General features: G+C 41.5%; 1 protein-coding gene across 2 annotated transcripts in view; it reads right to left on the bottom strand.

Moving 5' to 3' along the window:
* Positions 1-17,053, bottom strand: part of ITGA8 (integrin subunit alpha 8) — a 201,004-nt gene that overhangs the window by 19,854 nt on the left and 164,097 nt on the right. The window contains exons 26-28 of one of the 2 annotated variants that reach the window (XM_069547567.1): positions 14,265-14,393; positions 9,270-9,383; positions 230-1,389 (exon numbers count right to left, since the gene is read on the bottom strand). In XM_069547567.1, coding sequence (XP_069403668.1) covers positions 1,363-1,389; positions 9,270-9,383; positions 14,265-14,393 — 270 coding nt within the window. In that variant the 3' untranslated portion in view covers positions 230-1,362. Of the gene's footprint in view, positions 1-229; positions 1,390-9,269; positions 9,384-14,264; positions 14,394-17,053 lie in introns of those variants that run through there. The other variant, XM_069547566.1, reaches the window with a different exon arrangement.

The following is a 17,053-nucleotide window of genomic DNA, read 5'->3' on the forward strand; positions in this document are numbered from 1 at the left end:
TGAGAACTTAAGCTTCTGTGATTTTCCTCCACTTAGCTTGAGACAGTGATGCGATCTAACCAGTGGTGGGATGCAGCTGGCTCACAGTGGCTCTTGTGAACACAACACTAAAACTTGAAGACCTTTGAGTACCCATTGTTAAAGAGAGCCATTATTGAGACAAATTATAGATACATGTAAATTTAAGTAAATTATATTTCTAAAAAGATAATAAACACTCAAACCTCAGTTCTGAGTAATAATTTTATTGCATTTTATGCTCTTGATGGTCTTCCCAGGTGGCTCTAGTGCAGGAGACACAAGAGATGCAGGCTCAATCCCTGAGCCAGGAAGATCCCTGGAAAACGCCATGACAACCCACTCCAGTAGTTTTGCCTGGAGAATCCCATGGACAGAGGAGCCTGGAGGACTACAATCCGTGGGGTTGCACAGAGTCGGACGCCACTGAACAACTTAGCACACATGCACACGCATGCCCTTGGTAGTATTTAGCTCTGCTGCATCTGTAGGGAAAGCACTGTAGGATGCTGAGCTGCTCTGCGTCTCTGGCCAACTCTGTCCTCTGTGACATCGTGTTGCAGCTTGAAGTTGACCATAGTGGGGATAGTTACATCACAGGAATCAGCAAGTGCTACATATCAAAGTTTTACTAATATTTTCACCATCTAGAATCCAATGTTGGGTTTCTTGAGGCCAATTCATTAGGTTGTATTGTAATAAGTTACATATTTTTACAAGGTATTTTTGCCCCTGTGGTTGACTTTTTCCTCCCTTCAATAAACCCCATTTCTTCTATGTGATAACAACAAGCTCAGTTCAGTTCAGTTCATTTCAGTCACTCAGTTGTGTCCGACTCTTTGCGACCCCCATGAATCACAGCACACCAGGCCTCCCTGTCCATCACCAACTCCCAGAGTTCACTCAGACTCATGTCCATCGAGTCAGTGATGCCATCCAGCCATCTCATCCTCTGTCGTCCCCTTTTCCTCTTGCCTCCAGTCCCTCCCAGCATCAGAGTCTTTTCCAGTGAGTCAACTCTTCGCATGAGGTGCCCAAAGTTTTGGAGTTTCAGCTTCTGCATCAGTCCTTCCAAAGAAATCCCAGGGCTGATCTCCTTCAGAATGGACTGGTTGGATCTCCTTGCAGTCCAAGGGACTCTCAAGAGTCTTCTCCAACACCACAGTTCAAACGCATCAATTCTTCGGCACTCAGCCTTCTTCACACTCCAACTCTCACATCCATACATGACCACTGGAAAAACCATAGCCTTGACTAGACAGACCTTAGTCAGCAAAGTAATGTCTCTGCTTTTGAATATACTATCTAGGTTGGTCATAACTTTTCTTCCAAGGAGTAAGCGTCTTATAATTTCATGCCTGCAGTCAGCATCTGCAGTGATTTTGGGGCCCAAAAACAACAAGTTAGAACAAAACTTCTATGTATACTTAAAGTCACTATATCTTTGGCCTTTTTGTTTTCTTTTCCTATCCTGACATTCGAGGGTAAGGAACTTTGTTCATTTGGAAAAATTCTTTTTTGATTGTTATTTTTTCTGTGTTCTCTTGTCTCCTGGCATTTCCACTTTAACTGAAAGCTGGACTTTTGTTTGTGTGAGAAGTGTTTTTTAAAATTTAAAAATGCTCACTCATAAAATCTTGTGGATACTTGGTGTTTTAAATCTACTTTTGTTACTATCCTGGCTGGTAAACACAGAAGAGACATGACAAACGCCAGGAATGAGATTCTGTGCACAAGAGTTATAATCACACACTCCAGTGTGAATCCAGGCTCCCAAATCTTCAAAGAGTAAATTTTCTTTTGTCTCCAAATTAAATATTAAAAAACACTGATAGAAAATAATTCCCTTGCTCTTGAAGTAATATCTTTGGGAAACAAATCATGGGAGAACTTATCTCTGAATCAACTCTAGATGGAAAGTTTTTCTCCAACATGATTCTGCATTTATGAACATGGAAATTTCTTAATGAATAACAAATGTACTTATTAACAAAACAGAAATAGAGTCACACATGTAGAACAAACATAGTTGTCAGGAAGTAAAGGGGTATTGTTGCCATTGCTGTTTAGTTGCTAAGTTTTAACAACAAATGTAAATGGGTGGGCAAGAGATAAATTGGAAGACTGGGAGTGACATACACACATTACTGTATATAAAATAGATAACTAATAAGGACAAGGAACACTACTCCATACTCTGTAATGACTGATATGGGGAAAGAATCTGAAAAAGAGTAAATATATGTGTTTGTATAACTGATTCACTTTGCTGTGTAGTAGAAACTAGCACATCATTACACATCGGCTACCCTCCAATAGAAATTTAAAGAGAGGTGGGATTTGAAGTCTAGAATGTGGTGAAACATGTTTCTCTGTGGCGGTCTTCTCTCCTCCCTTTACCTTCTTTGCTCTTGACCAGCCTGACTCCTCCTCACATTTCCACTCATCACCACCATTTCTGATGGCTCACAAGCCACTTTGCTTTGTGCTTTGCTGAACCTCAGAAACATCTGGGGTCGGGCCTAGAGATTGTGATTCAGTATGTCTGGAATGAGACTATAGATGCCCTATATTGTTTGGAATTTCCACACTTTTGTTTAACTTTTATCTTTCTTGATTACTTTCTCTCCACCAAGATTATAGAAAACTCGAAGGCATAGAGCATGGAATATGAAGCTTACACCTTCCATAGCACCTAGAACAGCGTGCCCAGGAGGGTTTCATCAATCCTTCTTGACTGACAGTGTGAACGGATGGTGAACAAACACATCCAATAGTTGGGTTATTCAGTGGTTATCCCATATCCACCCATTTGACTATTGCTGTTGCTGTTCAGTCAGTAAGTCATGTCTGACTGTGCGATCCATGGACTGCAGCACACCAGGCTTCCCTGTCCTTCACTATCTTTTGGAGTTTGCTCAAACTTATGTCCTTTGAGTTGACAATGCTATTGAACTATCTCATCCTCTGTTGCCAGATTCTCCTCTTGCCTTCAATCTTTCCCAGCATCAGGGTCTTTTCCAATGAGTCAGCTCTTCACATCAGTGGCCAAAGTATTGGAGCGTCAGCATCAGTCCTTCCAATGAATATTCAGGGTGAATTTCCTTTAAGAATGATTGGTTTGATCTCCTTGCTGTCCAAGGGACTCTTGAGAGTCTTCTCCAGCATTACAATTCGAAAGCATTAATTCTTAGTGCTCAGCCTTTTTTATGGCCCAACTCTTATATCCATACACAACTACTGGAAAAACTACAGCTTTGACTATAAGGACCTTTGTTGGCAAAGTGATGTCTCTGCTTTTAATATGCTGTCTGGGTTTGTCATAACTTTTCTTTCAAGGAGCAAGCATCTTTTAATTTCCTGGCTGCAGTCACCATCCACAGTGATTCTGAAGCCCAAGAAAATAAAATCTGTCACCCATTTGATAGCACCTTATAAAAAGTTTAATTCTTTCAATTATTGAGTTGGACCTCCGCTCCTATTGATGAGATTAGGAAATTCAGGAAGTTGTAAGAGAAGGCTGTAACATAAGATGAAGGCTGTTGTTCATGACAAGGGGCTGTGGACATGCTTTCACCTCTGCTACCTAATTCACTGATGCAAAAGGGCACCATCTGGGACCTGAACAGACTTAGTGGTAGGCAACAGCCTGTAAACAATGCAATTCATTGTTCTTTATTTTAAATATTCTCCAAATGCAGCATTTCTTCCAGTTTCAGTAGAAAAAAATTTTTCTCATTTTTCCAAGATGCTCTGGAGCCCTTGGGAAATGTGAAACATGAGTTGTTATGCTGTGATTGGCGGGATTGGCACCAAAGGTACAGAAGTCCTCTGTCTGCAAGTCAAAAACCTGGCACAGGTAAGTATTTAATTTATGAAAAACATGAGCAGAGTCCTTTTATTGATTTCATGTTCAAAGTTGAATGCTTTCAGCCATGATCTTTACATAACAATGATGTTATTCTTACATTAAAAACTTGTCTCTTCTTTTTTTGTGGCAATCTACTCCTGTAAGAGCTATCATTGCCATATTGTAGCCAAGTTTGGATTGAAAAAGCAGCTGGTTAATACCCACTGATGATATGTTGAACTTTTAACTGGCCCCAGGTAGCTACTAAACCTTAGGGAATGCCCTATCCTTCTGTCATTGCCATGACATTAATGTTTTACATTTATTTTTATCTATATATTTATTTGGCTGCACTGGGTCTTAGCTGTGGCATGTGGGATCTTTTTTTTTTTTTTGCTTAGGCATGAGAACTCTTAGCTGCATCATGTGTGATCTAATTCCTTGACCGGGGATCGAATCCAGGCCTCCTGCGTTAGGAGTGAGGAGTCTTAGCCACTGGGCCATCAGGGAATTCCCTGCCACATCATTTAAATTGTGGTTTGCAGCCCACCAGCTGCCTCAGTTATGTACTAGTGCACAATGATTGGCTTATGGCCATGGTACTAGTAAAAAAATACAGAGTTGGGAACAAAGAGAATGGGGAGTGAGGCTTTTGAGTTGAGTTGAATGGAGAGTGAGGGTGGCCAGGACCATCAAGAATTTCCCCCACTCCCACCTTCCCTGCTGCTTAATTCCTCCTCAAGAATTATCTTTAACCACACATTCATTTTATAAAGGCTTTGTTTAAATACTCAACATCTCCCAGAAACAAAGCCATGTGGGACAACAAAACCTAAATAATTACTGATCAAACTTTAAGCTCTTAAAGAGGTCGCTCTTTCAAGTAACAATCACAGCACAGGGCATCATTTAGAATTGAAGAAAAAAATTTTTCTGACCAGTATGCATGTTTATTCTTGGGCTTCCCTGGTGGCTCAGATGGTAAAGAATCTGTAATGCGGGAGACCTGGGTTCAATCCCTGGGTTCAGAAGATCCCCGGAAGAAGGGAATGGCAACCCACTCCAGTATTTTTGCCTGAAGAATCCCCATGGACAGAGGAGCCTGGTGGGCTACAGTCCATGGGGTCACAAAGAGCTGGACATGACTGAGTGACTAAGCACATGCATGTTTCAGTTCAGTTCAGTCGCTCAGTCGTGTCTGACTCTTTGCGACCCCATGAATCGCAGCACGCCAGGCCTCCCTGTCCATCACCAACTCCCGGAGTTCACTCAGACTCACGTCCATCGAGTCAGTGATGCCATCCAGCCATCTCATCCTCTGTCGTCCTCTTCTCCTCCTGCCCCCAATCCTTCCCAGCATCAGAGTCTTTTCCAATGAGTCAACTCTTCGCATGAGGTGGCCATAGTACTGGAGTTTCAGCTTCAACATCATTCCCTCCAAAGAAATCCCAGGGCTGATCTCCTTCAGAATGGACTGGTTGGATCTCCTTGCAGTCCAAGGGACTCTCAGGAGTCTTGGGCAAACCAAAAATAATGCAGCAAATCATATCAGCTAAGAATTGTCAACTTTCTCCCTGGGGTTAAGTGAAGTGAAGTTGCTCAGTCATGTCCGACTCTTTGCGATCCCATGGACACCAGGCTCCTCCGTCCATGGGATTTTCTAGGCAAGAGTACTGGTGTGGGTTGCTTTTTCCTTCTCCAGGGAACTTCCTGACCCAGGGATCGAACCCAGGTCTCTTGAATTGTAGTCAGATGCTTTACCGTCTGAACCACCAGGGAACTGTGGCACTAAATAGCATGGTGGTGGTGGTGGTTGAATCACTAAGTTGTGTCTGACTCTTGCGACCTCATGGACTGTAGCCCACCAGGTTCCTCTGTCCATGGGATTCTCCAGGCAAGAATACTGGAGTGGGTTGCCATGCCCTTTTCCAGGGGATCTTCCCAACCCAGGAATCGAACCCGGGTCTCCTGCATTGCAGGCAATTTCTTAACTGACTGAGCTATGAGGAAAGCCGTATGAGGGAACCCCTGGGTTAGGAGGGCAGAAAATGTTTGCCTTCTCCTGGGTGGTGGGATAAGACTGTTAGACTTCCACGACTTAGTATGTTCTTTGACCAGCAGGTAGGGGGCAGTTTGCAGTAATGCTCTCCTCTTGGCCATCAGCCTCTGAGACTGGAATAAGCAAAAGCTGTGGAAGTACAGAGGTCTGGGCTCCAGCTGTGAGTAGACATGAAGTGACTTGTGTCAGGCTCTCCAGGATCTTTGGAAGTGTTAACTTTGATCTGGCAAAACCTCAGAATGTCCCTGAAGGTTGTTCTGGTCTGACTCTACTTGGGCTAAATAGTTATTGTTTAGAAAATCCCTCAGTTGCTATTGATTTCTTCCACATCCACTGGGTCTTCAACAGGTAGATAAAGATGCAATTTTCTTTGCTTTTTTAACTTCTATATATGGTGGAAGTACTCTGTATACAAATTTTTTATCATTTATTTTTGGCTGCGCTGGTTCTTCGTTGCTGTCTGTGGGCTTTCTCCAGTTGTGGTGAGCAAGGGCTCCTCTTTCTCTGCGGTATTAGGCTTCTTGTTGCAGTGGCTTCAGTGGCTTCCCTTGTTGTACAGCACAGACCCTAGGGCATTTGGGGTTCAGTAGTTGTGGTGCATAGGCTTAGTGGCCCTACAGCATGTGGGATCTTCCAGGACCAGGGATCAAACCCATGTCCACTGTGTGGGCAGGTGCATTCATAACCACTGAACCATCAGGGAAGTCCTTAAATTTCTTTCAAAGATTTATTTTTTTGAAGTATAGTTGACTTACAATTTTGTGTTAATTTCTGCTGTATAGCAAAGTGATTCAGTTATATTACATATGTTCTTTTTTCATACTCTTTTCCTTTATGGTTTGTCACAGGATATTGAATATAGTTCCCTGTGCTACACACTAGGACCTTGATGTTTATCCATCCTATATATACTAGTTTGCATCTGCTAACCCCAAACTCCCAGTCTATCCCTCCCCCACCTCCTACTCCCCGCTGGCAACCACCAGGATGTTCTCTGTGTCTGTGAGTCTGTTTCTGTTTCGTACATAAGTTCATTTGTGTCATATTTCAGATTCCACATGTAAGGGACATATGGTATTTGTCTTCCTTAGAGAGGCAATTTTCACTCCATAGGTCTTCTACTGGAATAGTGTGTCATGCCCAGAACTGATGCATGTCATCTAGGATAGTCATTCCCCTCTTGACCACAGGGTCAGAATGATTTTAGTCCTGCTTTATTAAAGAGTTATGCTTCTTCATTTCAGTAGGATGTGATGCTCAAAGTAATCCTAGGGATAGACGGTTATCATTCACATTGTGTGGGCTTGGGAATTCAGTAACACCCATGTTTCCCAACTCTTAGATAAAAAGTAACAGCCAAAAAGGCAGAATGGCAATGAGCAAATTGTTCGCATCCCAGTGGTACCTGAAGCAGTGCTTGGCACATATTTGGCAGTCAGCACTTCATAAATATTTGTTGAGTAAATGAATAAATAATGGTTTAACAACAACAGCAGAAAGACACAGTACACTGGTCTTTTCTTTAGGTCACTTGTTCAAAGCTGGAGATGATTCTGCCCCCAGGGGACACTGGCAATGTCTGGAGACATTTTTTGTTGTCACAACTGGGCTGAAGGTTTTTACTGGAATGTAGAGGGCAGGGGCCTGGGATGCTGATAAACATCCTGCATTGCCCAGGACTACACCTCACAACAAAGAATTATCTGAATCAGAATATTAATAGTGCTGAGTTTGAGTTTGAATAATCCTGCCTTAGGTTTTTTTTTTTTTTAAAGGTTTCATAAAAACATTTTTTAAAATACCTTTAATTTTCTTCCTGTTTATTATAGAAAAAGTTATGTAAGATTTGTAAGACTATAGAAATATTCTGAATCATAGAAAACATAAGAATCTGGACCTACAAAATTCTGTATTTTTAACGAGATTCAAAAGGATTTACCACTGGATTTTTCTATGGTACAATGAGCCAAATGAATTTTTGAGTAGTTAAAATAGGGGCAAGATTGCATAGATTTGGTAGGGGTTTTAATTTAGCTCTGCCTCCCGCACCCCCCACCCCCCGCTCCCCCCGCAGATCTTCCCCAGACAACAAGGTCACAACACAGTATCATTTAAATAACTTCCACAGGGAAAAAATTAATCTGCTTAGTGTAAAAGAGATTTTAAGCCTTTAAAATTCACATAATCAATCAGTCATCTCTAGAAGTGTGGGATGCTATGGTCCAGACAAGCCAAAGCAGTGAGAAGTCTGAAAATCTATGTCCCTGACACTGTACTGAAAAGCTCGTCTCGCTGAAGCCCAGGATGTGGTATCACCAGACAAGAAAGGCTTAGGACAAGAAAGACTTAGGACTTAAGACTTTCCCCTTCTAAGTTGACTATATTTTAATTTTTCTGGGCATATGGCTTGAATTATGTAATTGTACTCGCCATCATTTCATTAACTACTATCTACCAGGGAACTACTAGACAGTGGTGAGTTAAATAGATCTGTTTAAATCTAAGTCACTATCTGAAGGACTCAGGGACTCAGGATATAAACTATCTTCACCCAACATACCACACATGCACACACACACAATGGAGTATCGTTTAGCCATAAAAAAGAAAGAAATCTTGCCTTTTGCAACACCAAGGATGGACCCTGAGAACATTATGCTAAGTGGGATAAGTCAGACAAAAAAAATAGGGTATGATCCCACTTATGTGTGGAATCTAAAAAAAAGCCAAACTTATAGAAATAGAGAACAATGGTTATCAGGGTCTGTGGGTCAGGGAAATGGAGAGATGATGTTTAAGGTACAAACTTGCAATTAGTGCATGGATTAGTCCTGGAGATCTAATGCGCAACATAGAAATTCTAGTCAACAACATTGTAGAACAGACCAAAGCTGTTGAGAGATTAGATCATAAAAGTTCTCAACATACACACACACAAGGTAATTATGTGAGGGGACAGAGGTATTAGCTAACCTTACTGTGATAAACATTTCACAATATATAGGATCAAATCATCATATTATATACCTTAAGCTTACATAGTTCACATGTCAATAAGATCTTAATAAATCTGGAAAAGTATCAACTTCATGTAGTGGGAAAGATGACCAGCTGTCCTTGGCTCAATTCCTCCACAGAAATTTATTTTAAATTTTTTAAAAATTAAAGAAGTAAATTTTTAAAAAAATTTTAAAATTAATCTAAAAATTAAAAAATAAAAAATTTAATGGAAAAAATTTGAAAATTAAAACATTTAAAAATCCTTTTAAAAAACACTTCTCTCTGAGCTTTTGAGAAGAGGTTTCCTGTGAGTGGCACGTCAGTGCTTCAGGGCCTTCTTACCTGGAGAAATGTCTTGGCCCAAAGCCGTGACCTGACTTTCAGGACGGCGCTTTCTCCTCCTCCTAGTCGTCCCACTGCACAGGAGATTTGTAGGCACTCAATGTTTGTACAATTCTGCAAAAAACAACAGCAGTGGTGGTGAATCGGTATCTTTAAATCTCGGTAGAGAAACAACACTAGACTCAGTTTATTTACATTCTGTTTCCTCAGAAGTCGTTGCTTAATCCATGTACTTTAAATAAAGAACAAATGCATTGAAACGATTAAGAAAAAACACAGTTTGGTAGGCAAGACATATCCACATTGGTGGTACTGTAGAGCTAAAATGGATCATAAAATACAATGTGAAATTTAAGCTCTGTTTTAAGGACTTCAAAACAATCTTTCCACAACAGCAACTGAACTGCTCCATTTCATTTTCTCAGAACTCAGGAAGATACTACTTATAGACAGTCACAGCCCCTGACCCTGAACTAAGTAAATCCTGAAACAGCTTCAGAGGAAGGTCCATGAGTCCGTATTATCTCAGAGACCCAGTGATATTAACCCATTGACAAGTATTTGTTCCATAACATTCTTCTGGCTAAATTACTTTCTAGTTATAAAGCAGAATCTTCTGCAAGTTCCAGCCATTAAGCTGGTATTTATTTTTAATAATTTTTATTGGAGTATAGTTGACTTACAATGTTGTGTTAGTTTCTGCTGTACATTAAAGTGAATGGGGAATTGGTTCTTCTGTATAAGTTGTGTGCATGTTCAGAAGAGTGGAGAGAAGGGTGTTTGGGAGTGGGGTGGGCAGATGGAAAGGAGGTAAGGAAAGGTGGTAAAGAATCATCCTATTTGTGCTAAGAAGTTTCCATTTGATTCAGAAGGTCCTGAGGAAGCCTCTGAAACATTTTAAGCAAGGGGTCTGATCAAGTGTGTATTTCAGAAGAGAGGTGGTAGGTGAGGAAGAATAGAAGGAGGAGGGTGGGATGCAGGGAGGTTGATAAAGGCCAAATAAGAGATGATGGGACCCTGATACAATGGGAATGGAGAGAAGAAGATGAATTTTAGAGAAGTTTAGGAAGTAGAATAGATCTATGGCAGCCAACTTAAAATTGGCACAAGGGAGAGAGAGAAATGGGAGAGCTCTTTGGGCTTGGTGATAGAGTGGATAGGTAACTGGCTTTACTGAGAGAGTTGTGCACATGTTGGGTCTGGTGTGTTGATCAGACAACCAGACAGATGACACAGTTTAGAGCAGCGGTCCCCAACCTTTTTGGTACCTGGGACCAGTTTCATGGAAGACAACTTTTCCATGGATGAGGGTGTGTGTGGGTAGTGACGGTTTCCAGATGATTCAAGCACATTGCATTTATTGTGCACTTTATTTCTATTATTATTACATCAGCTCCACCTCAGATCATCAGGCATTAGATCCTGGAGTTGGGGATCCCTGGTCTAGGGTATAGGCAGGCTGGAGGCTGAGATGGCAGGAGGCACTTAGGCATGACTGGACTTAGGGTCAGGCAAGAATTTCTCTGAAAGAGCAGACTCAATGGGAGAGAAGAGGAGGGGCTGAGGATGGAATCCTGAGGTAAAGGAACATCTGGGGATGGGAAGAAAAGTCTGTGCAAAAGGCTAAGAAGGGGCAGTCCAAAAAGTAGGAAGAGAACCAGGAGAGAATGTTTTGGGGATGGCAAGGGATACGATGATTTCAAGAAGTGATCAAGAGTATCACACTTGAGGAGGGTTAGAAAGATAAGGTTTCTGTAAGCTGAGTTACAAAAGGGAGAATAGAGCTTAGGCAGATGCGATGATAACTATTACACAAAACCAGCGGGGGCCAAGATGAGAAAGGCTAGGATGTTCTCAGGCAGAGGAGATATTATAGCTCTGCGTTAACAGATACAAATTTTTTCCTATGCAAATTGGAAATTATGATCCCAATACAGGATGCTGGCATTCTGCACTTTCAAATTCCTAATCAGAAATGGGATTCAGTAAGTTGTTTTTAACTAAACAAAAACTGTAGGAGGTCTTATTTAGCTTTTGATTTCAGAATAAACTTTGCATAATCACTCCCTATCCAGAACTGCTTTGACTTGAGGACATGGGGAGGTGGATGATTTGCAATTGTTGAACCAATAAGAGAGAAAGGGAATAAAACACGAGTTTCAGATATGGAAATCAAAGATTATCTTGCTCTCATCTGTAAGTAATAATTTTCTATGATGTTCAGAAGTTAAAAACTGTCTTGAAATAAAAATCTTTAATGAGAAAAAATAGGAGGGAAAAATCTGACCCTACAGATTTTGACTTTACTGAGATTGGGTAAAGGCTCTTTACTGAGATTGGTCAAAATCTGACCCAACAGAAATGCATATGATTTTCAAATGAATTTTAGTTTATCTCTGTTGCCTTGGTGTACTTGTGAAAAATATGCTAAAGTGGAAAATGTAAAATATATTCAAATCTCAATTTTCTAAATTGTTGATCCTCATAGTTTGGGACATTGGTTTGCCAGAGGGCTTTCTTACTGCTACTGAATATGAGAATTCTACAGCTATCAATCCTTGTTTTCTTTCTTTAAAGAGGAATTATTTATTAAATTTTAAATTGAGTTATAATTAATATATATAGTTGGGCTTCCCTGGTGGCTCAGAGAGTAAAGAATCTGCCTGCAATGTAGGAGACCTGGGCTTGATCCCTGGGTCAGGAAGATACCTTGGAGAAAGGAATGGCTACCCACTCTAGTATTCTTGCCTGGAGAATTCCATGGACAGAGGAACCTGGTGGGCTACAGTGCATGGGGTCACAAAGAATGGGACATGACTGAGCAACTAACGCAATTGATATATACCATTATTACTTTCAGGTATACAATGTCTTGATTTGATATTTGTATGTATTGTGAAATGAGCACCACAGTCAGTCTAGTTAACATCCATCACCACGCATAGTTACAATTTTTTTTTTCTTGTGATGAGAGCTTTTAAGATCTACACTCTTAGCAACTTTCAAATATGCAATGTGGTATTGTTAATTGTAGTTACCATGCTGTGTGTTATACCCTCGTAACTTAAAATCACTGTTTTCTGTTCTTTCATTCTTCCTGGAAGCTTTTTGAAAATAATCATACCATACTAATTCCATTATTTTATCCTAAACTGAATAGCATATAGATTCCCTACTGTTATATTTTGAAAAACATCACAGTGCCATAAAGATTTACAGAAACTTGAGTCGTATCTGCCAACTGCTATAGTTTTTTGCCCTGTAATTGCAGGTACTTCTTTTATAATAAATGTTCCTCTCTTCATTTAACTGATTACATCAGACTCACTCCTTGCACTTTTGTGTCAATGGACATGAAACAAAAAGGGTTTCATGTTTGAAACCTTTTATGTGGTTGGGATAAAATAAGTGAATATGAAAGTATGTCCAAGACATACATTTTAACTAATTAAATGTTTATTGTCTTTTCAGTGGGACCTAGGGGAGAAAATTAGGCAAATACAAGTGTTCAGTCTGTTACCCTGACTTGAAAAATTCTGTTTTATACTGTTATTTTTCTATATATTTGGTTACTTTTTGCCCTACCCATCCCTATGTGTCTCAACTTCTGAAGTGTTAGATTATGTAGATTTTATCATCATTTGTTGCAGTGATCAAAGATTCTTGGGGCAGCACCCTCATTATCTGTCAGGCCTGGCATATATTTTTAAAAACACATACATTTAGGTCCCTGGTGGTCTAGTGGTTAAGATTCTACTTCTATTGCAGAGGGCATGGGTTCAGTCTCTCATTTGTGAACTAAGATCCCACATGCTGTATGGCATAGGCAAAAAATTTTTTAAAATTAAAAATAAAAATTTTAAAACACATGTATCAAATAAAACAAAACAATATTTTAATCCTTTTAAAGCATACAGCTGGGCTTCCCAGGTGGCACTAGTCGTAAAGAACTCGCCTGCCAATGCAGGAGATGTAAGAAACACTGGTGCAGTCCCTGCGTCGGGAAGATCCCCTGGAGGAGGGCACGGCAACCCACTTCAGCATTCTTGCCTGGAGAATCCCACAGACAGAGCAGCTTAGTGGGCTACAGTCCATGGGGTCAAAAAGAGTCCGACACAACTGAAGCATGCACGCACGCAAGCATACAGCTAATGGCATTAATATTCACAGTAGGCTGAGTGGGCAACTGAATTGAAAATGCTGAGCACGGAATTCCCGGTAGTACAGTGGTAAGAATCTGCCTGCCAGTGCAGGGGACACTGGTTTGACCCCTGGTCCAGGAAGATTCCATATGCTGCAAAGCACCTAGGTCCATGTGCTGCAACAAGAGAAGTCACAGCTATGAGAAGCTCATGTACCACAACCATGAGTAGCCCCTATTTGCCGCAAATAGAGAAAGCCCAAGCAGCAGCAAAGACTCAGGGCAGCCAAAAATAAATAATTTTTTTTTTAAAGAAAGTGCTGTGTCATGAATGCCATCCACAATTTTACAAAGAGCTGACTAAGCTCAGGATAGATCCACCGCAGACCCCAGTGCTTTGGGCCCAGAACATTTGCAAACACCATTCTTGACTCCTCCAGTGGAGCAGAGGACTATGAGATCCAGGGATGGGGTGAAACACTTCAAGACCCACTGCATGGGCAGTGTTTCTCCAGGCTCACTCCAACTCTCACCAGCTCAGTATCTGGGGACCAGATGACGACTGAATCTTTGTCTTCTTGAAAGGTATGAAAGGTCATGTTTTATGTCTCCATTATTAATTCTCCCATGTAGCCTCCAGGGCAGGTTCAGAAGAGTGAAAAAATTATATTCCAAAAAAAAAAAAAAGTCTCTTTTGCATCTGAAATACATACTGCAAAAAAAATTGGTCATGTCTGAGTTTGGGGGGTGACTGGAAAATGGTACTTAAAGTTGAAAATTGAAACCTCCTGCCTTTGGGAATTCTGTCTGGTCCAACCTCCTCTCTCAGATTTCCACGCTCTGAGACAACTCACCAGGATCTTTGCGGGGCTCTGTCTGTGAGGCTCCAATTGAGGCACGTCTCTCCTCCTGACCAGATGAGGGATGGTGGAGTTTCGCAAAAATGCACTCAGCTCAGGGGTGTCCTCCCGGGGGGCAGCCGGCTGCACAGAGAGCCAGAGACATTACACCAGGTACAAGAATACTTGTTAAACACTTGTTACCTTTTTCATTAGCCTTGAGCACCAGGCGATTTCTTTTATTGACTATGATTCACCTAAGAATTCAGACACATTCTCATTAATCAGCAGCATCCCCATCAGCAAGATGAACTACACTGGGCTTCCCTGGTAGTCCAGGAAATAGCAACTCACTCCAGTACTCTTGCCTGGAACATCCCATGGACGGAGGGGCCTGGCAGGCTACAGTCCATGGGGCCGCAAAGAGTCGGACACGACTTAGCAACTACTCTTTCTTTCCCTGGCGGTCCAGTGGTTAAGACTCTGTGCATCCACTGCAGGGAGTGAAGGTTCGATCCCTGGTCAGGGAACTAAGATCCCATGTGCCACGTGGCAGCCAAAACAAAACAAACAAAAGATGAACTACACTGGCGAGAAACGAGCCTCAACATTGTCCAGTAATAGGAATTCCTAAATCCCAGGGAATGCACTGCTGGAACGTTTGTCTTGCAAGGATAAAATTTTAAGTGGGAGTTATTTCCCTGTAAGGACAGAGAGAATGTGGAAGTGACTTTCTAAGTGTGAGCCAGCAGTTTCTCACTACTTTCCTCTTGCTGTCTGTCAGGGAACTGAGGAGCATTCTGTATGGTGAGATGGATTCTGAGGTGGCAGAAAAGAGAGGTGCTGATGGTGGGAAAACAGCTGGATGTGGTCAAGGACTGACTTGGGCATGTCTGAGCCCCACACCCTGTAACTGTAAGAAGTGCTCCCTCAGGAGAAAACCATATTCTGTTTTTTGAAATTAATTTTTCTTGGAGTATAGTTGCTTTACAATGTTGTATTAATTTCTACTGCACAGCAAAGTGAATGAACTATATGTACGTATGTATGTGTACATATATATACATATACACACACAGCCCTTTTTAAGATTTCATTCCCATTTAGGTCACCACTGACCATTGAGTAGAGTTCCCTATGCTATACAGTAGGTTCTCATTAGTTATCTATTTTATGTGTTAGTTGCTCAGTCATGTCCAACTCTGTGCAACCCCACGGCTGAAGCCCAGCAGGCTCTTCTGTCCATGGGACTCTCCAGGCAAGAATGCTGGAGTGGGTTGCCATTCCCTTCTCACATATTATCAATAGTGTATGGGCTTCCCAGGTGGCTCAGTGGTAAAGAATCCACCCACCAAGCAGGAGATGCAGGTTCGATCCCTGGGTTGGGAAGATCCCCTGGAGAAGGAAATGGAAAACCACTCCAGTATTCTTGTCTGGGAAATTCCATAGACAGAGGAGCCTGTCTGAGATACAGTCCATTGGGTCACAAAGAGGTGGACTGGACTTAGCAACTGAGCATGTGCATGATCAATAGTGTCTATATGTCAATCCCAATCTTCCAGTTCTTCCTACCCTTCTTCCCCCTCTGATGAACCATATTCTAATGAAAATGACTCTTCTCTAACACCCCATGTGTACACTGTGTTGTAATGGAGCTTGTTTTCAGCCCTGAGTTTGTTTGGCAAGTGGTCCAGAACTTACGATGTTATCTCAGGCTCCATGCCAGTCATATCTGCTCGCCAAATGAACATTTTGAGAATCCCAATAAATCACAAATACTATCCCATTAAAATATTTTATTTTAGACTGACTGAGTATAAAGCCTGAATTTTTGGCTTCCTGCTACCCCTCCCCACAAGCACATCTTTTTCTGCCTGGTCTCTTTTTGTAGTCACAGAAGCAATCCTAGTATGCTCATCTCTGTGGGAAGAAAACAAGCTACACTGCAGCTGAAATGATAGTGCTCAGTACAGCCTAAGAACCTCGAAAAATCTGGATAAACAGAAAGATAGAGTCCAGGCTTCTTAGTAAGACTGCTCAGCCATGTGTGTGCTGACCTCCACCTGTGCTCCAGTGTCCTTTTTCACCAAGGGCCCAGAGCATCCTGCTCCCCAGCAAGTAGAACCATGTCCCACTCCTGCCCTGCAGCAGGCTGATTCCCTGAGGCTGTTTGATGTTCCAGGTGATGGCTCTGTTCTCCATCAGCACCTGTCAAGCTGCACAGTCATTGCCTGCCAACTGATCTGAGTTGCCCCATGAGGAAAATGTCAGATGAAGAGCATAGAAGAATACATCTCAGCAAACATAAAAAAAGAAACCAAAACTCCAGACCAACCAACCAACCAACCAAACAATAACGAAAAAACAGAGAGGAAGGAGACTGGCAAGGAAAAGTCAGGGTCGGGGGCGGATATCAGATGTAGGAGACAACCCAGGAGAAGTGTGATTCTATAGAAACCTAAGTAAAAGAAAGTTGCCAAAATAAGTGACAATTCCTTCTTTGCTATTCCTCCCAAGGAGAGGTGGACTCTAATCACCGCCCCCCCTTAATTCTCGGTTGGTCTCAGGGACTTTCTTGACTGAAAAAGTGTAGCAAAACAGAAAAACAAATAAAAGTATGTGACTAAGAATGTAAAGCCTGCAGAGGAATAAAGAAAGGTTAGGACTAAAAGGATTCATTGAATCTGTCACCTAAGAAATTATGCAATATGATCCAGCAACTCCACTTCTGGTTAGTTACCTGAAGAAAACAAAAATGCTAACTAGAAAAGCTATTTGCATTCATGTTCACTGCAGCATTACAT

Source organism: Ovis canadensis, chromosome 13 (genome assembly GCF_042477335.2).
Source record: "Ovis canadensis isolate MfBH-ARS-UI-01 breed Bighorn chromosome 13, ARS-UI_OviCan_v2, whole genome shotgun sequence".
NCBI classification, from domain to species: domain Eukaryota; kingdom Metazoa; phylum Chordata; class Mammalia; order Artiodactyla; family Bovidae; genus Ovis; species Ovis canadensis.